This window comes from Ylistrum balloti, unplaced genomic scaffold (genome assembly GCF_031769215.1).
Source record: "Ylistrum balloti isolate Yb309-2 unplaced genomic scaffold, AGI_CSIRO_Ybal_v1 Utg370078, whole genome shotgun sequence".
NCBI classification, from domain to species: Eukaryota; Metazoa; Mollusca; class Bivalvia; order Pectinida; family Pectinidae; genus Ylistrum; species Ylistrum balloti.
The window spans coordinates 1,180,747-1,206,685 of NW_026782116.1; the positions used below are offsets into that span (position 1 = coordinate 1,180,747).

Sequence of the window (25,939 nt, forward strand, 5' to 3'; positions counted from 1 at the left end):
TGTTTTCTTTTGATTTATGGCAATTTCACTTATTCACTAGGTGTCATAATGTCCTAAGTAATTTGCTCAACTTAAATAAAAGTGTTCTTAAATCACGGCATAAATCTCATTAAAGAGAGATAATTCTGTTTGACACAGAAGCATATCATAATACGTATTACACCACATTATACAAGCAAACAAAAATATAGGTCATGAAGTACTTTATTTTTTTTCATGTAATATTGACATGATAATTGATTAAAGTGATCAACGATTTGAGATTACAAGCTGCAGCAAAACAATCAACAGCGTATGATATATAAGACTTGTCATTTTACACAATTCTGCCATGACAGACCACACAAGTATGCAAAGTTACAATTCTGCTACTGAAGATAGTAATATGCCAGAGAAATTTGTATTTGACATAAGAAGCAGTGTGGGACTGACTGACTTAACCCTGCAAGGTTCCGTTTTCACACGATATACCAGTAGAGTATTAAGTTTCCTTTCCATTATTAAGTTGGAACAGACTGTCAACAGCTGGCATTATAGAATGTTGATACTAATGTAGATACAGGCTGGTCTAACAAGTCTGTCAAGGAAAATATTTTGGATGATTCAATTTCAAAATTAATAGATCAGTCCTTGAAAATAAAAAAATAAAAAAGGGAGAAAAATGATAAAAAAAAGAGAGAAACACAGTAGCCAATCAAGGGCTATACATCTTCAATAAAGATGATGTTGCCAATTATATTCCACAACACTAAACACATTAATACATTAGCATGACAAGATCTTTGGTAAATGTAGTTGATATATGATGAAAGGAAAATCTTCTGACTACAAATTGTTTTCTTTCCTAAAACAGTGCTGCATTTTAAAAGAAACTGTGATCACAAAAGATTTGAAGACATTAATTTCAACTGTTGTTATGGTGAAGAAAATTTCAAAAGGTTTTCTTACCTGATTAACATTAAATTGACAGATACAACTATGGTCAAATACTTGAGCTCAAATTTAATGTATATTCTCATTGCACAAAGATTTTGAAGTACTAGAGAGCGATTTTAACATGTCAGGCTATGAATTAAAAGTCAATGTGCCAGTACAATATCTTCTAGACAGAATCACTCAACATGTAATCAAACATTATTATGCTCAAATGCAAGTGGAAATGGATGTATGATGATGGACTCCCACTTACTTTTTGGGACTCAAAATGGAATGAGTCTTGTAATGTGACCACTGGTGAGGAAGGATTATATGGGTATGTACAATCAGCTGCTATCAAAAACAATATTGGAATAAATTACACAAACAAAATGTACATGTACTGCACCTTTGTGATTCATTTACACCTAGTTTTACTATGTATATAATATCTTATGATAATATGAAGATGTTCATGAAATATCTACATCACTGCTATGAATGAACAGTCACACCAAACTGACTTGACAACTCACATGTGAAATGATGCAATTGTGAAAAAAATTTAAGAGAAACATTTAAATGAAGGCATGAAAATGTTGCTATAATTTACAAAAGGAACAAAATTTCCTCCTATTCAACAAATGAAATAATGAGATGGCTCTCTCATCCCATACTAGTAAAAAGCAGCACAGTTCAGTACAAAATCAAACCATGATATGACCTTTCAAATTCCATAATGACAAAGCTTGCTACCATCGAGACAGAATGTAACAGAAGTTTAACAGAAAGATGCAGGGATTCAGTAATTTTGTTGTAAAAAGTCCACAATTATTTGAATAGACGTAGACACATTTGTCAAACTTATTGAAATCTTTAATCTGTTAACCAATCTTCATATGAATTGGTTTAAACGTTTGATATGAGTTGGAGACTGAATATCTGCCTGCCAACCAACTTCCCTTATGATGAGTTCCAAGAGAGTACATTTCACATCAAATTGATGGTTAAAAAACATACAAATATTACAAATATGAATTTCTTTCAACAATTTAAACCTATTAACTGCTGATTGACATTTGAGATAAAAAAATCTTGAAGTGAATTTATTATTGATGTGCCATCATTTATCATAAAAACAGGATTTTGGCATTAAACAAAGGAGGTATAACAAGAACTACCAGAAATAATTACACAACAATACTCAGAGGTCGAGATTTCATATATTACTTTTATTAATCTGTACACATCGATCTCTCTCTAGAGATTTTTAATTCAATCATACCAATTTTCAAAACTTCAAACGATCCAAGTTTAACAACCTAATTAATAAAATCTGACCATATATAATATTTAAGTTTCCTGAACCAGAGGAAATTCCTGTTCCCACTTCTGCTCAATGACCCAGCCATCCATCTACTAACATACATAAACACACATATAAAACCTGATGACAACATTTAAGATTTACACAAGATATGAATTTTGAAAACCTACAATGTAGTCTGCACTCATTAATTTGAACACTTGTACATTCCAAACAAAATCTGGACTACATATCTCCCTGATTAATGATTCTGGTTGTGGATTTGTTCCCATAACAAGCCCATTCCCATACATTTTCTTCCAGATTTTTTTCTTTGGAATGTTGGTGACCAGATTAACAGTTCATGACTCTAGTGGATTTAAGAATGCACAACATTTATTTTTTTGCTTTGGGAACACAATATGCGTAATTGTTGCTTCATTTATGTAATAAATTGGCAAGATGCCCTTCCCAGAGATTACATTATAATATAATTTCCATCATGTTAAGTGACAGTTTCCTTATTCATAACATGAATGCCTTAAATGTATTTCATACACAAGACAGTCATATTTTCCACAGATAAGAACTTGTGTCGCTTTTAGCTTCCGATGAAAATATACAATAAAGGACAAAGTTTACGACACTCAAGTTTCAGAGTTACAATAGTATAAAGACTTTTTATCTACTTTTACATACAACATGTGTAATCACACTGAATGAAGTTTAGACTGAACCAGGTTATAAAAGCACCATTCTTGATATCTATCTAGTCTTCAACAAACCACATCACTGATATATTAGTAATGTTCATTACATGTCATCCTCATCAAATGTTCCACTCTTATATACAGCATCAAGTTTACAAGCTGTTTCTGTTAAAAGACGATAAAATCATATACGTCTGTTCTACAGCATAACTATGTTTTGTCCATGTTAACAAACAGGCAAAAATTTCTACTGCAGACTTCTTTTTTTCAACACCAACAGATTCAGCCTTGTTTCACAGAGAAACTACAATTTCACACATAGCGTTCAGTATTGCTTCTACCACGATGGACGGTGCTTAATTGCCATCATGATATTTATTTGATATTCAATATTACTCTCTGTATTTCATTCACTGGCAATGGATCAAGTTTTTTTGTCCATAGAGGCCATTGTCACAGCCATCTTGGGGCAGTACAAGAGCCAGTAAAACTGCACAACATCCAAGTACTCTCTTCATGAACTACACTGCTTTGACAGGAAGAGCAATCTAGCATCCATTGTCTGCTTTAAATCTTTAAAGCTTGAAATTGAGTCTGAAACATGTTGATGATCTCAGCAGCTCACATCATTGTCAAGTGCCAATATTAATGTCAACAGCATTCCTCACAGCATTTCCTCAAATGACGCCATCAGCTCACTCTGTGCATTCATATCTATCCTATGTGCCATCTAAAATAAAGAAAGGAAAATATATGGTCATGTTAAATTTTTAAACTCTGGTATTTTCTTCTTTTATGCTGCTTTTAACTGAAAATATACTTCAATTGGTGCAATCACAATGTTTTTGGTAATTTAGTGCATTGATGAATTATGAAAAATACCAAACTAAGACTACAAATAAAATGTATATATTAACAAGTTTCAAAACATTTTATTATATTTTTGCATATTCTAACTGTAATTATCAGCTTCCCGAGAAACACAATCCGTCACGGATAGGGTGCCTCAAATCACATACCTAGGCCAATACTCAGACTACTGAGCTATTGTGACCCCTTTCATTATCACAATCAACCAATAAGATCCATATTCAGTACAATAACGAGATGTCTTGCTTCATTAGAAAATATTTACAAGATCAAGATAAAACATTGAGTATTACAGCTGATTCCTCAGAAGACTGTTGCTAAACAACCACATGACATTAGAACCTTACTAGCAAGTTCAAGTAGGATCAGTAAGACAAAACTTTTGTAGACTAATTATAATACAAGAATCAGAGATTCTTTTCTTCAGGGAGCAAGATTGATCCTTCTTATTTTGTTGTTTAAGGCAAGGCATTAGAGGGGAAACTTAACTCTCATTACATTTCAACTCCTCTGGATCAATAATAGTGATACATATTTAATTGAGAAAACTTCATTTTTATCACAATGATTAAATATGGAATCAAAAACAGATTTAACATGCTAATTGATAGGCACAAAGAAGTCATGTGCCTTGTGCATGACATGAAAAGAAGAGACAGTTAAAAGTATTTATGAATGATTTCAATAATCTTTAAATGAAATTTTAAAGTAATTATGAAGAGTTTGTTTCACATTTAGATAATCTTGGGAAAATAAAGAGGTGAAGGAGTCCAATGTCCTGTGAGTGGTACTAGTAGGTAGATGTATCGGTAGAAGAATCCTAGGTGGATCCGAAGGATTCTAGCAGAGCTCCATAGACGATAGGTACTAACCACTAAATAAAGGATGGAGCATCAACACCAAGGATTCTGTGATCGGTGGTTTTATTAGGTTGACATGTTTTGGCTAGCTAGACTAGACCACTGTTCTGATGACGGCTAGCCTAGATAGCCGAAACATGTCAACCTAATAAAACTACCAATCACGGAATCCTTGGTGTTGATGCTCAATCCTTTATTTAGTGTTAAGATAATCTCGTTTATAGACTACTCAGTAGTTATAATTACTTTTTTATCATAGTATCCAACTTATTTGTAGATACTTTCTTCCTTCACAATTAATTCAGTTCAAGAATTTATGGAAATACTTACTTAAAATAAGTATTTCCATATAAATCATACATATGATTTCGGAAATGAAATAATTTCGATGTCATAACAAAGAAAAGCCAAACTGCAGCATGGTGTTCATACCTCTATGCACAGGCAATAGAAGAGGCCCATGGGCCAAAACTGTCGGCTGGTAAGGACCATAACACTTAAGTTAAGTCAAATAAGTCTCATTGTTAAACTCCTCTTGAGATCTTATTGCCATAAGGCTGCATACCAAGTCTCATCATCATATGTTCATATTACTCAAATTCTTAAGTTAAAAATGTCCAAAGTAATAAAACTGCAAGGGCAATTATTGTAAATTAAGATTTAATTCGTTCCATTGTTAAACTCACCTAAGGTTACATAGAAAGTTTAATCAAAATTGGTTCATATTCACAAGAAAAAGGTTGACTCATGATGACGGACGGACAACTATTGGTATAGGTCACAATGACCTTTGGTCAGATGACCTAAAACAATTGAACTTTGGATAAACAACACTGAATCTTTCCAACTTTAAATTCTTATCAAGTAGAACTTACAGCCTCTCTTCTCCGTCGTTCCTGTTCCTTCATGCGTTCCCGTTGCTTTGCTGCATTGCGTTCTGCTTCTTTTTGTTTGAGTATCTCTTCTTGCAGAGCTTGGGCTCGTCTTGCACTTGCCAAAGCATCCTCTTCTTCCCTTTCCCTGATATATAAAACAGCATTCATGACTTAAGAGTCACAATGACCTATACTGACAAACTCGAGATGGAAATAGAAAATTTTCGCAAAGGCTGAATTTTATGTAGTGGAAACTATATATGGGATTATCTATTTTCTCAGTCAAAAATGCTGAAATCAGTCAATCTAAGATTTTCATCTCTGCATAGTACTCCAGATATATCCATACTTAAAAAAATCAACCTTTGACGAAAAATGCACATCCCCTGAAAGTCAGCACCTCCTTTCAAAGAAAATTTGGCAATTCCTTTTCAATGATGTTACATGCATGTCATTTTGAAATTACCCATTTAAAAGTTTCACTATTTACTTAAGTCAAAATTAAGGCTATTACAGTAAAACATCTACCCTCCCCTGGACTCTAAGTTTTGTTTAACAGTACCAACCATAAAGTTAAATTGATCATTTGCTTAGGAGTGCATCATCTGCCAGAAACCAAACCATATATCAAAATTATTTAGTTTGGTAGTTGGGGTCAAGTAGATGTTTTACCGGATAGCCCTCTGTTTAACTAGACTTGAACCTATTTCCTTCAAGTGTTTACTCTCCTTTACTCCTCTCCACTTAAGTAATGAAGTTTGTTATGAATCATTATCAACAAAAAAGCAATCCAAAATATTGTCACATACCTGATTTTTTCTTGTTCCTGCCGATGGCGTTCCTTTTCAGCATTTATTTTCTGGATCTTGAATTGTTCTGCTTGCTCTTTAAATGCTCGTTCCTGTTAAAATATTTCGTTATAATCTTAATCAACAATATATTACATTTACCAGTATAGGACAAGAATTGGAAACTATGAAAAAGGTGAGAAATCTTTGAGAAAATGCTTGGTACACCGAGACAATGTTGAGAATAATAAATTTCAGCTCAACACATAATCTTAAAAGCCAGAACCATTTGCTACATTAAAAGATGATGAGGTTGAAAGGACATGTGTAACTTAAAACAGGATAGAAAGCAATTAAGAAAACTCAAACTTCAGTAACACCAATATACACAGCTGTAATAATTTTCAGCTCCATGTTCAACAGAAGTGAACAAAACGCAAATCAGACATTCTTCTGTAACAAAGTTAAAGTTTCAATACTAATAGTAATTTAACAGATATTTCATTCCTCACCCTTTCTTCCTTTTCTTTGGCTTGCTTTTTGAAGATCTCAAAACTCTGGGATGTATACTTCTTTGATGAAGCTGGGGCAGCTCCCATGTTTGCTAAACTGGTCCAAGACCCCGCGTTCTTCAGTTTTAACTGATCCTGTAAAGTGCAAGAGATTTTCATTGAAACAAAGAATCAAAATATAAGAATTACATTTGCATGTGCATTATAAAAATCATTCATAATTCAATAGTGATAATGCATCTGGGAATATCTCATCACACTTGTATAGCTCAATTTAATTACATCATTAGAAGATAACCATACAGTATTTCAATTATAAAGTCTCTTCTTTTATTTTGCTGGTTTAAGTTTTCTGTTGATCGTTGAAACACCGTTTATTACATAGGATTTCATTATGTTCAGGGACACATCTTTGTAATACAATTTAGGGTCAGTAATCCTATTTTCATATAAATAGTTCATATAATGGATCAACATATTTTTTTAAGACAAATTTTATTGCTGTTGGTCCGGCAACCTTAATAGTATGTTGTTTTTTTAACCTTAATTTCTTTATCTTACTTAAGTTATTCCAACTTATATCAATCATTCTTGTGGGCAAGGAAGGAAATCCCCAATTGGTCTTCATATAGAGTAAAACCCAAGCATCCTGTGAAAACCCATGTTATGGGCTAGGTGACCATATAACTGTCAAATCCAAGATGTCGTCTGTTTGCAATTTTTCCCTATTGATCTCAAAAGATCCATTCAGTACTTCACAAGAAATAAGGATAAGAATTGTTTAAAGGATGGATTGAAATTTGAACAGTCTTATATAATTTTTTCAAATTGTTTTGTATCTCACCTTTTTAACCTGAGAAAGCATGTTTTTGTCTGGCTTACGTCCAGGATCACCTCCACCTGGCATTGTGTTATTGCTGCCCACTCCAAACGATATACCTACACCACTCGCAGCTAAAATGTACAAATAAATTCTAGTACAACCTGTCTGTTATGTGAACATTTAATATCAAAATTCAATAAATGTATCATTAATTCCTTTCAATCATTTAACAAAGAATTTCAAATATGACAAACAACTTATGAAATTCAATTCCTTATTGGGTCCTTGCCTTTCAGTAAAACAGAAATCAGCTTCATCATTGATGAAAATTACTTCAGACCAAACTGGGACAACGCCCATGTACGGAAGAAGGATTTTTTAGAACTTGCATTTGCCCTATTTGGTACCACATCTGATATCAGACTCTGGTTAATACAAAATTAGGTTCCTTTCAACTTATGCTTCGTATACGTATGCTTCAATAAGTCACCATGAGACTTTGTTACAGAGAACACTCACAAATAGTTGCTCCTGGAGGTGCTGGTGGGGCATTCTTTGGTGGACTATGCTTGGGACTGTTGCTCGAGTCTTCATCACTAAGGAAAAAACGTGTCATCTGCTCTGATCCTCGAGATTGTGAACGTTCCATCATCATTGGGGGTGACAGTGGTTTGGAATCTGGGTATGCCTTGACAGGTGAACTCACAATAATGGGAGGTGACTGTATAGGTGATGGACGTGAGGTTCCAACATGGTTTGCTAATGCTGAAATGACAAGATACTGTCGTCAGTAGTGGTAGTGTGAACAGTGATAAATTAAATAATCAAAACAATGCTAAATATTTTATCAGTTACACATACAAAAACACAGTTCATTTCATTTTCACTACATTCTTCCAATATGTTTGCTCAATGGCAACAGTGAGCTTAAAAGATGACGTTCATGGCACCAATATTGGATTTTGGCATCTCAGAACCATTTGAGGCATGCTGGAGCTGAATCCCACAGGTGGAACTTGGAAAGTTTGAAAAAGGCCTTGTTCAGAATCAAAGTACTGAAGTACTGTAAACAAACATTTTTGTTAAGTACAAGCACATGTTTATTTGGAAATTGGAAAATATGTAGGACATATAATCAAATGAATCCGTTTCATGCTTTTTGAACATAATGCTAAATATAAAGCAGAGATGTGAAAGTTTAAGTTTCCTAATCCTCTTTTATCTGGATTATGCAACTAGCGACTTCCTAAACAAACATGTTCATTCCTGAGACTAAACATCATTCACCTACAACTTCTGATAATTTGATTCTGGTGTCCTTTGCTTAATAATTGCATAACAAAATCTTTGCCAATAAAATAGTTAAACTGTTACCTTGTCATCTGACCTGGTAACCCAGTCTACTGCCCATCTGATTTCAGTCTGTTATCATTTATATGATAATTTTCACAGTACTGGGTATATTCCAGTCTACATATAGTATTTAATGATGCTCATCTTCTGGTGTCATTTGAGCATTTTTAAACAATCAATGGTGTCATCTGAGCATTTTAAGACAATCAACCCCTATGACCTTCAGGCAAGGCGAGTTAAGAAATCAGCAAACCATTGCCCTCTTACGTTAGAGGAGTATACTTTTGGGCAAATATCCTGGGCCTTTTGGTTACTGACATGAAGTAATTTGATGATCTTGATATATCAAATTGCAGTTCAAACAACATCTATTTCATATTTTAAAAATATATCATATGCAGGTGCAATGTATTTACAATGTGGAAAAAAGTCAACGTCATTCATTTGAGCAAACTTGATAATCCTTCAATCCAACATTGCTTTTGGTAAAATATCATGTCCAGAAGTCTTTTTGATGTTTGGAGGAAAATTATTTTTTGTAACCTTTGACTTCTGGACTATCAAACAGTAGGATCATGGGCCTCAACAGTCATCAGACTATTAAGACCTACATAGGTCAGTATATAGATAGTAGATATTGAAGTAAGGACAGTTATTAAATGGTTCAAAGTATATAGATAGTAGATATTGAAGTAAGGACAGTTATTAAATGGTTCAAAGTTCGGATTATTTTAGAAGTAAAGGCAAAGCATACTCCTGATTTCAGTGTCTTGACATTCCCACAAAATTTCAGCTCATTGACACCAGTGGATTCAAGGAGAAATCTAAAATATGTTATCAAGATGGAGACAATGGGGGTTACATTGGATTTCAGACGGACCCGAAAAATCATAAAACTTGGTCAGGATGATTTCAGGCAAGTTTCAGCTCAATCCCACTGGTGGAACTAGAAGTTTGAAAATATGTATTGTCCTGGGAAACCATTTTTATGTCTGGTGTAAAGCAAGTGTAAATAGGGTCCACTGCATTGCCCAGGGTTTTCCATAATTTTGTTAGTAGTAGGCTGTTTAGTGAAAGTAGGAGGCTGGTCTGCCGTGTAGGTGTAGTCGTGCACGGAACATTATTACGGAACTGGGTTAGTGTAGGCAGCCAAATGATCAAAGTAGCCGGTCAAATTGGGCGGCGGCCGGCTCTTATGAAAAACCCAGATTGCCTAATAACACAAGGTACAGTAATTTTCCAAATGGGGTTAGACTATTTACAGCAATGGGTGACGATTAACTGCATTAAGGAAGAGAGGAATCATTTTAATGGTATTTATGGAACATTTTTTTGACTTGAAATGGTCAAACATAAAATATGAAATATTTTTAATGGCTCACGCAAAAAACATTTCTTACACATGTATTTTGGTCGCACAAGATGTGATCCTACCCAATACTGTTAATCATCTTACCGATCCAAATGTGTTTATGTTCTTGCACTGGGCATGGTGGCTGCTATTATACAAGATATTGTTTTCAAACAAGAGACCCCACAGGGATCTAGGCACCCACCATTGTTTGATCTTTATAGGCTCTTTGAAAGTTGGATCTTTTCCCTTCTTTTCTCTTCTCTACATTGTTTTCGCTCTTAATGATAAAATATTTAACATTCCTTTGCAGAAAAAGCGAGGATAATCTTTACCTTCCAAATCCAAAATGGCTGCCAGGAAGCCACTTTGTTTCTTCTGATCAGTCCCAAACTCAAACAGGCTAATAAAAAGCATGCTTGTACAGGTACTAATTTTTTCAAGTAATAGTAACACTTGAGTATGTCTACATTATGTTAACTTATGTTAGCTTTGTATGAAAACAATACACTTAAACATATGCAGTGGTTCTTTAAATTTAGCAGTGGGCTATCACATGCTCCTGTGTGCATACTTACAGACTGGTTTAGAAGCTATGGGTCTTGACGGAGGCTTTGCTGTGGCCATGGCACTAGGTCGACTAGGCTGCTGTGGCAGCGAATGAGTCACTGGTCTTGATGGTGCGGGTACTGTTGAGGAAAGCTTTTATGCATTTAACAGATTCAAATAATCTTTGGCACTATCAACCAGACCAGGTCACCCAAAGCAGTACTACCCATGTACAAAACACAACTTGCACTAAAATAAATATATGAAACCATGACAATAGGCAAGACAGTGTCGGGTCTTGGTAATACACTTTCATTTACACCTACATTTATATTGACATTTGATTTCAGCTTCAACAACAGTTTCCTTGCATAGCTGGAGCTATGTATTTCTAACACTTATGACCTCTCAAATAACTTGGATAACGTAATGCTTCATCATTTGTAGATAGGCTTCTGCTAAATTTGGTAGATAACTAAAAGAGTACATTTGTGAAAAAAGGCAAAATAACTCTTTTTGTATCATTTTGAACATTACAAATCATTCTCCATTAAGAAAATTCAGTACTATATTTCATAAATTTCCACTAAAAACATGCAAGTTTTCATTTATATTTATAGAAAAATTAATGTGAACATACCTCTGCCAGGGGAAGCTGGTTTCTGTTGTATGACTGACATTGGCTGGCCCACCACTGATGTAGGTTGTACATGGGTTGGTTGAGGCTGATGAGCTATCTGATGCTGTGTAGATGGTGGATAGGCAGGTAACTGGAGAGGGTCAGACTTTCCCATTCTGGGAGGTATCTGCCCATACCCACCAGTGTCTGTAGGAAGTGATGAAAAGTGGTCATTGGGTGGAAGAGTTTGCTGTCCTGGAGGAATCACTGGAGGCATCGAGGGGCGTGTCTGAACCAGTGGGGGTGGAGACTGCAGTTGCTGTGGTTGCTTTGGCGACATCATCCCTGCACCAATTGTAATCTTCACTGGTGGCGACATGGGTCCAGAAGCATTTGGTGGCATCTACATATTCAAATTCATGTTTCATTTCTGGGGCAGACAAATATGGCACATGTCTATTTGTTCAACAGCCAGGGTCATTTAACTGTTATGAGGAGCTGACATCCAATTACAATTAATAAACTTCAAAATGTTCATCTCTTCCCTTATTGACAAATGATAATTGATTTTGAAATATTCTAAAATATGAATAACAATGATATTCAAAATAATGATATTCAAATTTTGTTTGAGCCCTTTATTAGTAATTAAAGTAAGCTTTTTCATAAGTTTAAATAAAGGTCAGTCATCTACACGTGTCACTCGACAACAAATGATGCCATGCCAAACATGGTCAGAAATTGCTTCAGCTTACTCTGTAAGCATGCTTTTATCACATTTTCAAGCTAACCTGTATTACCCGTTAAAAAGTGCTCAACCAGAGATCTTGATGTCTATCATGTTCCAGTTTTCATAGACCTTTAAAATGATTCTTTTTCCTTCTTTCTCATTTCCACTTATGGTTTATTTATTTGTTTAATCGACATAATGATTAAATGATATGGTAACATTGTTAAACAAAAGAAACCTACCCATTGCGCATGGCATTTGGAAAGAGAAGCAAACATTGAATTTTCTTTGCAACATTGTATTTGCTGATCACTTTAACAAGATCCCAGGGCAGAACAATACATGCATATCCGATCTAAAGAAATATTCATCATTTTGCTGAATATGCAGAATTACGGTGATGGTAATATTTTTATGTTCAAAATGCCTGGAGGGATAACAGTGCAGGATGTTTAAATGATAAAAGCATACAAAGTTCTAAAGAGACCAGTTGAAAACTTGGAGAACACATTTTAAGACAAGATAAAAATGATGAAAAAACCAAGGGCAATAACTCTTTTTAACATGTATTATATGTAATAGGACCTGTAACATATGTTCCCCAAACTACCCCTTCCATTATTCAAGAATTTCAATACATGATAGGAAGGTCTGTGGAACAGGCTAGAGTAAACCTTTGAAAGATTTTAAACAATAAACTTTGACATTGTCCTGGAACCCTGACTTAAACCTTTAAGAGTGTTCTATAGTTATCTTTTCCATCTACTCTCCTCTCAAAGCCCTGAATAGAGCAAAGTTACAGGTGAAAGGTACTGGCCAATTAGGAGCCAGAAAATGGCAGCCATCTTGCAATACCAGAAAACAGAAGTTGTTTGCACAACTAGAAAACTAGAAGCCATATTTTCACTCCTCAATTTGTTGAAAATCCAATGTATAGTTTTGGAGAAAAATGAGAGAACCTTTACAATGGAAAGTAGAAGAAGAATAATGAATAATAATCAGAACTGCAATTTCAAGCAAGAAAGGAATCATCCCATCTCCCAAAAACCCATCCAATGATCATCACCTTTACATTCTTCAATACTTTAAAGTGTTACATTAGACCTACATACCAAGTTTCATTTAATTCAGACCATACATAAGTATTAACAAAATCACAATAGAATAGAGGTAAACAATTTTATGTAATGACTGAAAAGAATACCAAGTTTAAGAGAAACTAGTTGAAAACTTAGTGAGGAGACCCTTGTATTGAACTTTGAGTTTAAGAATACACAATTTCAATCATTGTTCTATAGTCTACAAAGTTGAAAACTGATGGAGCTGATCCCTGGACAAGATTTTGATGTGAAAACCTCAAAGGGCAAAAAACTGACATTACGATAACAATGGGAAGTAACAGTCAAACCAAAATGCTATTCAGGAATTTTCAAATACAGCTGAATCGATTAAGTTAAGAAAAATACAACTTTATGTAATGGTGATTACAGCTACCAATTTTGAAAGAAATCAATTGAAAACTGCCAGAGGAAATCTCAAGCACTAATAACACTTAATGATTGACAGGAAGGCATATAAAGAAGATCAAGCATAACTTTGGACAAATAGGAAAGCACATCAGAATTGAAAAATGATATAAACAAACTGTAAATATTTAAAGTCCCAAGATGACTGCCTATTGACCATTTCTCTTTTTCTAACGATCCTCAACCAGAATTTAGACAATTCAATTCTTCCTTACCAGCTGCATTGCTCTACCCCCTGCTACATCAAACACTAAGCTGGAAAAGTACAGTTAAACCTTTATCAATATTCAAAGACCAACGCCTGATGTTTTTACAGAATTATGGCTATTCCCCATGAATATACCTGGCATCATTTTAAACAGCTGTCTTTCTTATGCAATTAACATTGGCCTTGCAGCAAACATCTGGCACAAATCACTCGAGGGTTGCTTCTGATTTATGACTATTTCTTATTTCGTATTGCTACAATGTTCAATGTCTTCAACTACATGTTGCACTGTACCTACCTGCCGCTTATTGAATTTCCCTTTGCCTTGTTTTGGAGTTCCGCCTCTCTTTGAATGACCTTTTGTCTTCTTGTTTGGTGATCCTAAAATAGTGAATATGATTGCTTCTTGGTAACATGGGCATGGGTTTCCTTCACAACGCTAGGTTTCAGGTAGTAATCCAGAGAGTCCACTTCATTGTTTGCAATATTTTTCTGATGTTACTTTTGAAGAATAGAACCCTGTCAAGAGGTTACAGCATTGTAGTTTGGTCACGGTGGTGTTGTCTTTTTAAAATGTCAATTGTGTATCTCTCATGCGCGTTTTCATTTTAAGATGTCATTTGAGAATCTCTCACTAAAAAACTCTTGTCAATGTGTGTAGCGATGTTATTCGGTGCATTACCCTATGTAAATTGAAATTTTTGGACAATTTCTTGAATTTCAATGCTTGCAGTCATACACCTTTATTCATTCTAACCATTCCTAAATAAGCTTGTCACAATTGAGTTTTTCTCAGTTTTACTTTTTCCACTGTATCTATTTTTGTTATAATAGAAATTACTTTAATGGTATTATGGTGTCTTCTTCATTTGAATTATGGTGTCTTCTTCAATATAAAGATCAAGACTTGTATCCTAGAATAGCAGGTTTATTCTTGCTGTATTTATTCAACCAAAAATAAAGCATTGGTTCTATGTTCCATGGCATGTTTCTCATTGAATGAGCTGGATTCTTAAAATGTTCGAAGTCGACATCCAAGAGGATATCCAAAGAGTAAACAAGATGCATTTGTTGTGTACTAAAGTATTTGATCTTTTTTTTTTTTTTTTAAATTTGAATTCAAAAGTTTCAAAGAGATTTCTTTGTGAAAATCTTGTGCTCCACATCTTTCTGCAAATATTTTCGAAGATGACACTTTGTTCTCTTTTGTCATACACGAAACTTCTAACTACAATTCAGATTTGTACATAGAACTAAATAACTTGACATCAAGACATATTGAATTTTTCTCTCAACATGTATTCTTGCAACTTTTGTTTTCCTTTTAATAGCACTTTGCTTCCAAAATAGAACATCTTATTAACAGAATGGCCCAGTAAAATGTATACTAGAAGAAATTTGGCAATATTTTCTCCAAGAAAACTTAAAAAAATTTTTTTTTTTTAAAAAGTTTGCTTTCAATGTTCAATCATTAAACAATGTCAAAGCCTTTAGGACTTAGCTTGCAGTGACAAAGATAAAATGCCAGTTCCCAAGACTTCATGTACAGTTTGTGCACATTTTGTGTGTACAAGAACACTATCAGGAACTTCACTACAAAGTTAGAGTATTAGTGTGATTGATTTACAAGTTTTGGACTCTTAAAGAAAACAGACCACAGCAATCATGTAAATGTTCTTCGGATTCTAAAACATGTTTATGGCAACCAATCAGACTCAAGCTAGAGGCTGACCAATGTTCAGAGATAAATCCTCTCATTTTACATTGGACACCAGTGTACCTATTATTCTCTAGGAGTATTTTAAAAGAAGCACAAGTGTACAGGTTCATAGGACTCTGAGAGAGGTTTGCAAGCAAGATTACAATTCTAAGTGAATGTTTACTTTGATTTGGCATCAGTTTTGTGTATTCATGTTTACTTTGATATGGCTAGGCTGTCTTCAGATATGTAATTGACAGTTCCTAAAGACAAACTAAATGGTTTCCCAAGTTTTGCCTTGTTTTATACTTAATGAAATATTTCGTCCATACCAGATGTTCTCAAGTCGCTAACTCTCAATACTTTATCAAATTTGTAAACACAATCAATATTTACTCAGTAACCTGACATAGCATGTCATATGGCATATTTATTAACGTACCCTGGTACTGAAAACAATTTTATTTTTCTAAGGAAAAACTAGAAAATGTCTACGAGACATAAATGCCCTGCCACAAAATAAAATAAGTTTCAGTGTTGAATCAGTTGATGATTTTCTATATATAGCAAAGGTGGCTTTTGGCCCCTGAAACTCAACAATGTTCAAAGTATACTCCTAATTGATCTTTGGATGAAGTTTGACCAAAATCTGTGAAAGAATGAAGTTGAAGTTGCTTAGTGTTTAAATTGAATCATTTGATGATTTTCTATACATAGCAAGGGTGACCTTGACCCCCTGAAACACAACAATCTCCAAAGTGCACTTATAATATTATAGACCTTTGTGTAAAGGTTGATCAAAATCTGTCAGAGAAGGAAATTGCTACAAGCTTATATTGACTCCGTATGAGACAAATATTGGCAACACTAGGTAAGTGATTCTTTACAACTTGTGAACCTTATTATTTTGCACAGTACAATAGACCTATGCATCTGTTGTAATTACTTCACTTCTATTTATCATGAAAATAGAAACAAATGCTGAAACTTAGGTGAAATCAACACTCAGCATACTTTGTGAATATTACCGATTTGACTGCCTCATCAGTTTCTTTTGGCCCCTGTAAATTTTCCAACCCCTACTTCTTTTTGTATAAGCTACTTGCTGCAGATTGATATTTTTTCTCTCTCTCTTTTTTCAAAGTATTTGCTGGAAGACAACACCATTCCTCTCTTTCACGAGATTTCTGAATGAATACATCAAATGAGAAAATTGTAGTGTACCATCAAGCTATTCTAATTTAATAGCTTGAAGGAATGTTCAGTTTTAAATGTATTCAAGCAGTCAGCCAATTTCCACTTAGAACATTGCATGCCCTTTTGTCCAAGCCTAAGTTAATATCTTGATATAAGACATGTAACCATTCCACCTCACAATTTTCTTTTTATCAATGTTCATGGTATTCCAATCAAACTTTAATTGCTTTCATTTCTGGAAATTGAAATATGTACGCAACACTATTAAATCTCACATGAACTGTTTTTCATAGATAAACATGCATTCATATTTGAAGAACAAGGATGAAGATTTTCAATTCCTGTGAAAATCATAAAGATCTTTTTTCCTTCATCATTATTGTGCATGCAAACATTTTTCGTGCACCATATAGAAACTTCTTTAAGGGACAACAGACAAAAGGTATGCAACATCCCTCTATGAAGAGTGTCATTCACATGCTGCAAGCATCGTCTCGGTACTGTTCTCTGTTCAATATGACAATAATGAAGATTTTATAAACCTGTGTACATCGCAACAAAATATCAACCCAGCCTAACCGTAGCCCAGTTTGAAGGAAGATCAACCATGGAGTGCAGAATGTTTTCTTATGGAGGCACAGCCACAAAACAAGCTGCTCATGAAGAAGGACAAAAAAGTAAAAAAAAATCTTATTTAAATGTTTATTTATTTCACATGAGTCAATATGTACTAAAGACAAGATGAGATATGCAAATTACTATGTACATTGATGAGACGCAGGACTACATGGCTTAAAAAAATTACAAAAAGAACCTGTGTATACCTAGGTGAAGTTATCACCAATCTATGTACAACTTTTGTAGAAAATATTAAAATGAGCACATCACAAACACAGTAAAACTACGAAAGGGCCACAAAATATTATCAATAATCAATACTATTGGTAGAGACCTTTAAACAAAACCATTTAAAAATCTTTCATGCATCATGTTTTCCAAACACTTTTTTACCAAAAAGATAGATCTATGAATTTATATTGTAATACAACAGAAAGGAATGCTAATAGCATGATTCTAGCCATGGAGTGCAAAGATGTGTTGATTGCTCAAGATGAGGCCAGCTCACTTATGCTTCTTCCCATCATTTACTCATCTTGTTCCTGTCATGCAAGACTTCCTTAAGTAACATCACTTTTATTACTTAACTAGATTTCCATTCCTTCCCAAATTAGGATATTGTTTTTCACATATGTGTTTCCTGGTTTCATCAAACTAAGAACAGCTATGATTTATAATTACTTCAAAATGAGAGCAGTTTAAAAGTCTTGCAGGATGAACGAGATTCATATTTGGCAGGGAATAAAATTCTCCCAAGATTATTACCAATGAGCTATCACAACAAATGAGAATAAATGAGAGATGTTTTGGACACTTTGCTTTAAATGAAATAATGGGGCCTGTGCCTTAACAATATCAATGTATAGATTTTTTCTTCAATAAATAAATTAAAAGGAAACAAACTTTAAAAAAAATTATAAAAAAAAAGAAAAAAAAATGCAGCACTTTTCATCAACATAGTTACTACTTTCATATCTTAGCCTTGTTCATTATTGATAAGAAATGCGAAGAAAAGAAAGAACTTTACATCTTTTCATCTTCCAAAAAATTTTCAGATATCAATACTTGATTGCTCTTTTAAAAGTAACAAATCATGACAAGTGTTCATTCTACAAACACAAAAAGTATGTCACATCACATCACACAATAAATAATCTGAACAACCATACACTTTTTTCTCACATATGCCAACTAACAGTCAGGTTACAATTGCGAATTATTCCGCACATGAACACAATAAGCACCTTATTCAATGACACACACTTACATATAATATGATCTTTAAATGAAAACTTGTACATTTTGAACCTGCATTCTGTACATGATTGACTATGTTCAATGGCTCTTAAAAATGAATGAGTGGGATGATTAATGTTCTGTGGCATTTCAAAGTATTCAACACCAGCATGTTTTGTGTAACTGGCCCCAACAATAAACACATTCTGCACTCTTAGCCAAACCAAATACAAACACCTTGTAATGTCCATTTCAACAATAGATGCAATATTATTTATCAACGACAACGGATTTCAAGACCCACTTGGTGCGCGACTGCAGTAAAATTGAATGTCTTCTGCAATCAAAAATCTAGATTATGACTCGATTAGAGGAGACTTCATGAGGCATATAACCAAAACCACTCTCGGTGATTAACCATTCCATCCTTGCAGGCTTATGTAGCATTGCTTGATAAACATGTCATCCTGCAGCTTAACCCAATCCCCTTTCACCTGCCTTACCACAATGAAAGGCAGGACCATCAACAAACCCCTTATTCATGACCCCTAGAGCAAGCCAAGACTGGATAGAGGTGGTCTAACCTGACTCAGAGTCGCTGGAATCGGAAGAACTGGATGAGCTACTATCTGTACTGGAGTCACTGCCGGATGAACTACTGCTGCTGGCACTCAAGCGACTGGCCCCACCATCTGCTGCGTTGCCATCATCTAAGTAACCATACAAAATGGTAAATCAATAAACTTGTAGCCTTACCATACAAAAAATTGATAATGCAATTACCTGCAGACTGGACAAATGTGGCCATGTCATGTGAACTTTATAGTATTACAAACAATTTCCTCAAAGATTTCTGTCTATATTATCAGTCATTTAAATAATTATGTAGGGTTTACTAAAATAATAGTCCAGGAGTAAATTGTGCTGCTAGCTATATGGTCCATCAGCCTTGTAACTTTATTTTGCTTTGTGACAGTTAGGCTTACCATTAACTCGATGTCAGGCTAGTTTAAAGTTTAGACTAACATGTTTATTTTCATCACTATACGTGGCAATTGTTATTAAAGGAAGTACCGAAATGTTGTCTCTGCATAAAATTTTTAAAAACGTTTCCAAGGAGACCTCCATGGACCCCCTTACATGGCTCTTTCTGTAGCAAATGCCTCCATGCCCTTTCAAGGACATTTGACCCACATGTTGGACATAAAAAAGTCTTATTTGGACCAGTTGAGCCAGCATATTGACCAACAGGTTTAGCAGCTGATTTTTTTTTTTACTTAAATCTACTTCTGTAATTATGTTGTTATTAACAAGTATGACACCTCTATATTCCCAACTACTCCTGCCATATAATAAATATAAATGGTTGAATACATTAATTTATCATTATGTAACTTTGCGACTGATTAGTAAGGTCAAATTCCATGTTAAAGAAACTTCTTCCTACACCTACATGTCCTCCAAATTCCCAGAAATTTCACAAATCCAAATTAAGTGAAACTAGACAAGATCTTAAAAGTAGCTCTTTGGTTTAACTAGCTATATGACAAGTTAGCTAACTTTATTCTCTAAATTTGTTCCTGTAATTCTTAAAAAATTCAGAAGCTTTATCATCAAGAAAATTCATTATACTTGGTATTTGATGCACCTGAGAAAAATATCTCGTTAAGAAAAGCAATATTCCTTGAAAGACACTGTTTCTCCGTTCAAACAAGGAATTAATTCCTTCAGAGACAGCTTGCTTCACTGATCATTCAAAAGTAGATCACCCAAACAAAATTACTGGAACTAATTCCAACACACTCACAAAGTTTGGTGGTCTTTTTTTTCCCCAATAAAAAACCCCAAATTTTTGGCATATTAATGGACAATATTTTGAGCAATCTACCGCTTGAAAGATAAGATGTAGACTTACCTTTCTTGCTACCAGTTTTCTTGTGCGATCCTCCTAGCTGACCCTGAACATCCTGTAACCGTTTTTCTAGCTCCTTTTTCTTTTCACTCTGGGCTTCTTCACGAGACTTTCCAGCTCCTTTTTTCGCTGATTTACACCAAATTTCAAATTATTATTTATAGGGGAAACACTGATTCATCAAAGTCCAATGAAAGTAAATGTGATATGCATGCTACATATGCATAAAATTCAGCACTGAATGACAACTTTCAAAACAATGGTTAAAAAACACTCATTTTTATACTGAAACTAAACTTTTGATAGACATTTAAATTGCAATACATAAAATGACACCTTGTGAACATAACTACATTTCTTTGCTCACTCATTCATCTGCACAATACATATACTTACTGTATGTTTTTCTTGTTTTCTTTTTTAAACAAGACATCACATAAGCTTCTAATTCCCGTAATGTTGAAGGTTTTAAAGTTTCAAAGTCTATTTCTATTTCATCTGGATTGGAATCTCGTAAGGACGGTTCTCTGGATTGTATTATATACACTACTCTTCCTAATTTATCTCCTGTAAAACAAAATTTTACAAGTAAGGATATTATCATGACAGAACAATTACACCGAGTTGATAATGCCAATCATATAGAGATCTAAAATACAAAACTAGTGCAAACTTAATATCATAGTATGTTTTATTTTCGTGCCCAGAAAGTATATATGTATAGGTACCTATATGGCAAGAGGATGGCAACCAAGTTCGGTGACAAATTTTGATAGTTAAGTGTATGGTTCTGTATCTTCTTGCCCGGTAATCAAATCATTACAAGTAGGGATCTTAACCTTTACCAAGGCACAGCACAGTTCAACACCTGGCAACTTTTAAAATTAAATATTTATATAATCTGAATAGTTACTTGCTGAAAGCTTTCGAGCTCCACTTTTAGGTTCAATCTGCTCAAGGCCTCCCATTTTATTAACAAATAGTTTGAAAGACTCTGAAGTATCAATCTATAGTTTACTACTGTAATAACACCAGAAACTTATCACCTACTTTTTCCTGAAGTAGCAAGCAACTACCAAATTATTTAATGGTCACCTGCTTACAGAACTGTAGGGCAAATAGTTGATAAAGTGGTGGTTTGATTTTACATATGACTGGAGGGTCTGAAGCTGCGGAGACAATTTTTATTTATAAATTTTCTAATTTTCTTTTTGAACTTTTTGATAAGTCCCTCCCACCCCTATTCCCAATACTGCGGACACTGGCATTTAAAATACAGTAATATATATATTCTTATCACCAATTAGCTTGTAACATAATGATCAATTGATAGTGATCAAAATTATATATAGATGACCAAAATCTTTATGGAAAAGAAAAATATTTGAATTTTACTTTGTGAAGCTCTTTTCTTTGAGACAAGCTATTGCTTAATTTAACTTTTGACATCAACATCTTAATTTTGTTGATAGATTATTGTTTTGTAATATTCTTGCATACTTATTAAATCAAGTGAATGATCTTAAAAGGGTGGTCTCAGAAAACTAGTGAAAATATGCATGCATCTGTTATGACTGTGAAGTTGGGTAAATTTGATCTTTCATGACCAGCCTTTTTTTTTCTTTTATGAAAAGCAAACTTGAGGACAGCAATGTAATTTAATGGTCGATGACTTGGTGATAATTATACTTAATGCATTAATAGTTAACACGTGTCTAGAGTTTAATTTTCTACATAATTTGTAGAAGGAGAGAGTACCACTGAAAATAGTGAAATTTGAACTTAGCAGACATCCTTATACAATATAATATAGTATTATAGTTGATTTATTGAAAATTGCAGGAAAACACTATTTTGAGGATTTCTTTTTAAAAGATTTGCTCAAATATGTCAAAGACTTTGCTTATGTCTAAAATTTTCAAGAAGTTGCTTACATCTAAAGATTTGCTCAAGTCTTATAAATATCTTAATTACACAAAGATTCTTCCAATTCACGATAGCATAATAACTATCAGAATATAGCAAATTCACCAGAAGAAAATTCAACCACTTTCACTTAACTCACCAGGCAACTTATTTATATCCAAACTTAATTGTCTTTTTTCATCATAGGTCATTGGCTTTGCATTGTCCTCATCATCACTATCAAATGCTGGAGTTGGTGGCTGTAACTGAGATACAGCCACCGTTGCACTTTTATTTTTCTTGGAACTATTTTGTGAGCGACCTGCTCGCTTGCGTTTAGATTCAGAAGGCGACTTCTGCTTATTTGCCTTTGTCTTGACACTTTTAGCAGGCTTAGAGGTGTCTGCAGCCGGCAATTGCACAAGTTGTGGCTGAGATGGCACATTTAAAGGTTCTGTCACTTTATCTTTCACATCTTCTTTGACTTTAGATTTCTTTTTAACAAGTCTTTTCTCCTTTCTTTCACGTCTTTCAGTTTTTTGCTTTAATTTTTGCATATGTTCTTCTGTTAACTGTTGCAACTGTTCTTGTATCTGCTTCATCTGAAATAGGGGGAAAATCAGTCTGATTTGAAATTGAACACAATAAGCTTTGTTATTGTAAAAACTTATAATGCACAGGGCGCTTTATTTGCAGTCAAACCTGAAACTTTAAAAGAGTTTCATCACTTCAACAATTTAATTTCAAATTACCTTTTTATCTTTAGCCACAAAATAAATCCTCATCTAACTTTGATGAAGGGAACCACTTAAGCCTTTTGTTATAACAAAGACTTTTCTTCGAAAAAACATTCATGTTTCATTTATTTTAAAATGCAAACACTGTTCTTGGACAGCAACATTAGTTCTGAAATCTTTCCAAACAATGATCACTTACTGTTTCCTGCAGTTCCTTGATCTTCTGCTCTCGCTCCTCCTCACTGTCATCATCATCTGTAGGTGATTCCTCTGCAGATGAACTTTCACTATCACTCTTTAACCCCCCATTCCCTGTTGTTTCTGGCAAGTCAGGAAGTTCAGGCATTTTTGCATACTTCATTTCAAAAACATCCTGTAGCTTCTTTGCCATCATAACTACATCACTATCTGGGGGGTTGTAACGATAACAGTTTGTGAAAATTAACCGCACATCCTCAGCAAACTCTGAAGGACATGAATACTCCCTTGTTTCCAATTTTCTCTGAAAAATTAAAAGAAAAATATATATACAGTATTGTTGTTTTCCTTTTTAGCACATCTTATCCAGTTGTACAAAGACAGCAAGATATTATCATTTCACTGAAGAATAGAATGAGAGTCCTGCTTCCAGTTCAGCGAACTATTCTTTATGGCCCATTTTATCACCATAACCCCAAGTCCAGCTACAACAATCATACGTGTATAAGGATACTTAAATAGGTAGAAAAGTGGTAAAGAAAGACGTTTTCCTACATTAAGGACTCGAAACCCTTCATTGGTCTTACTTTATATCAGTAGTTTTCTATAATTCAAACTTCACATTCAACATGAATTAGTAGTTTTGTATAATAATCAATGCCATTCAACTGACCGTATATCAAAAGAGCAGAAGCCGAAACAACAGGATGATTACCAGTGAAATCTTCCTTTCTTCAAGGCTAGAAAACTACATGATTTTATTTCTTCAAGAATGAACACTTCATCGATGAGTATTCTGTCCATAATGAGATTAAGACTCATTCATATCTTTTTTTATACTTGCAGTACTAAAAATTTTGTATTTCAGTTAACCTAAATAATCTTACAACTGAAGTTAAGTATTAAAATCTGAAGGTAATTTGACCCCGTCTCACTTCATACTTTTAATACCTGGTACAATGTACCCTACCTACAAAATTGTGTAACCTGCTGCAATTATAACAATCTAAATGACAAGTTCTCACATAATTAACCAACACAAAAACTTACCAAGTGTAGCCATGGCATGAAACAGTCTTACTTTCAGAAAGCAAACTGGGATTATACATGGCATTTTCTTTCACCTGATTGATTAAAGACTCAATCACTGCAATAAAGCTATGGCCTTTGCCCAATATTTTCAGGTTATCCAAGACATTTTGGTCTTCTGAAGATGTCCCACAACTAGAAATGTTTTGTATGTCAGATTGTGAAATCTTTTCTTGACATCTGAGTGTCAGCAGAGTTTATGAGAGTTTAGAATATTTGTTACAAGAGAGAAAGTTTGGTTGTATTTTTATGAATTAGTGCAGAAGAAGGGCATTTGAAGAAAGAAGTTGCAGCCATTTTTGATTCGGAGATGTTCAAAAAATAGATAATGGGACATCTAGGGCCCCCAAGGTGATTTATATGCGGAAAATGACTAAATTCCAAAGCCCGGAAAATTCAGAAAAATGTCCGAAATTAATCCATAATAGGAGGTGCTCATCTTCAACATACATATAAACATCCTACAAAGTTTCAAGCTTCTACGTCAAAATCTCTAGGAGGAGTTGATTCTACAGACCGACTTTCACCATACTACATGCCACCTGGACAATAAATACCGGCTGTTGATAATAACAAACCAGTTTCAAAGTTTCAGATTAATAAAATCTTTCCTTTACAACCAAACTTAGGGACATCTGATGTATACGACAAATTTTCAAGAGATACACTTCACACATAATAGTTATTCAGAAACCGCACAAAGTTCATTCATGGGAAAGTCATCCCTACGACTAACATTGTGATAAATGTAATATCAATTTAGAGGCCATGAAACAAAAGCATTTCAGCCCTTGCATATCTGCAAAACTTGTTTCTTGCCTTCTAAGTGAAAAACTGATTTAAAGGAGAAAAGCTCAATTTGAATTTTTTTAGTTTTTCCATGAAAAAAAAATTGGAAAAAAGCAAAAAAATTGTTTCAGAGATAAACACATTTGAATAATTTCCAATCTCAATGTTTACTGGAACGAATTCCCAAAACCCAATTCTATTCACTCCATTGCTTTGGAAAAAAAAAGACAATCTCTTTGTTGATTCAATATACAAATGGTAAATAATGTGTAGCCATGGCATGAAACAGTTTTACTTTTAGAAAGCAAACTGGGATTATACATGGCATTTTCTTTCACCTGATTGATTAAAGACTCAATCATTGCAATAACGCTATGGCCCTTGCCCAATTTTTTCAGGTTATCCAAGACACTGATCTTCTGAATATGTCCCACAACTAGAAACGTTTCATATGTAGAATATTTGTTACAAGAGAGAAAGTTTGGTTGTGTTTATATGAATTGGTGCAGAAGAAAGGCATTTGATGAAAGAAGTTGCAGCCAGTTTTGATTCGGAGATGTTCAA

General features: G+C 34.1%; 1 protein-coding gene across 1 annotated transcript in view; it reads right to left on the reverse strand.

Moving 5' to 3' along the window:
• Window positions 1–188: 188 nt before the first annotated feature.
• The window catches only part of LOC132549794 (bromodomain-containing protein 3-like), a 37,784-nt gene continuing 12,033 nt past the window's right edge, over window positions 189–25,939 (reverse strand). The window contains exons 11-24 of the mRNA XM_060213759.1: window positions 23,499–23,801; window positions 22,723–23,164; window positions 21,054–21,224; window positions 20,661–20,786; window positions 19,330–19,455; window positions 14,294–14,376; window positions 11,553–11,934; window positions 10,942–11,052; window positions 8,179–8,424; window positions 7,681–7,790; window positions 6,837–6,971; window positions 6,346–6,437; window positions 5,537–5,681; window positions 189–3,661 (exon numbers count right to left, since the gene is read on the reverse strand). Of these exons, the coding sequence (XP_060069742.1) occupies window positions 3,596–3,661; window positions 5,537–5,681; window positions 6,346–6,437; window positions 6,837–6,971; window positions 7,681–7,790; window positions 8,179–8,424; window positions 10,942–11,052; window positions 11,553–11,934; window positions 14,294–14,376; window positions 19,330–19,455; window positions 20,661–20,786; window positions 21,054–21,224; window positions 22,723–23,164; window positions 23,499–23,801 (2,538 nt within the window). The 3' untranslated portion in view covers window positions 189–3,595. The remainder of the gene's footprint in view (window positions 3,662–5,536; window positions 5,682–6,345; window positions 6,438–6,836; window positions 6,972–7,680; window positions 7,791–8,178; window positions 8,425–10,941; window positions 11,053–11,552; window positions 11,935–14,293; window positions 14,377–19,329; window positions 19,456–20,660; window positions 20,787–21,053; window positions 21,225–22,722; window positions 23,165–23,498; window positions 23,802–25,939) is intronic.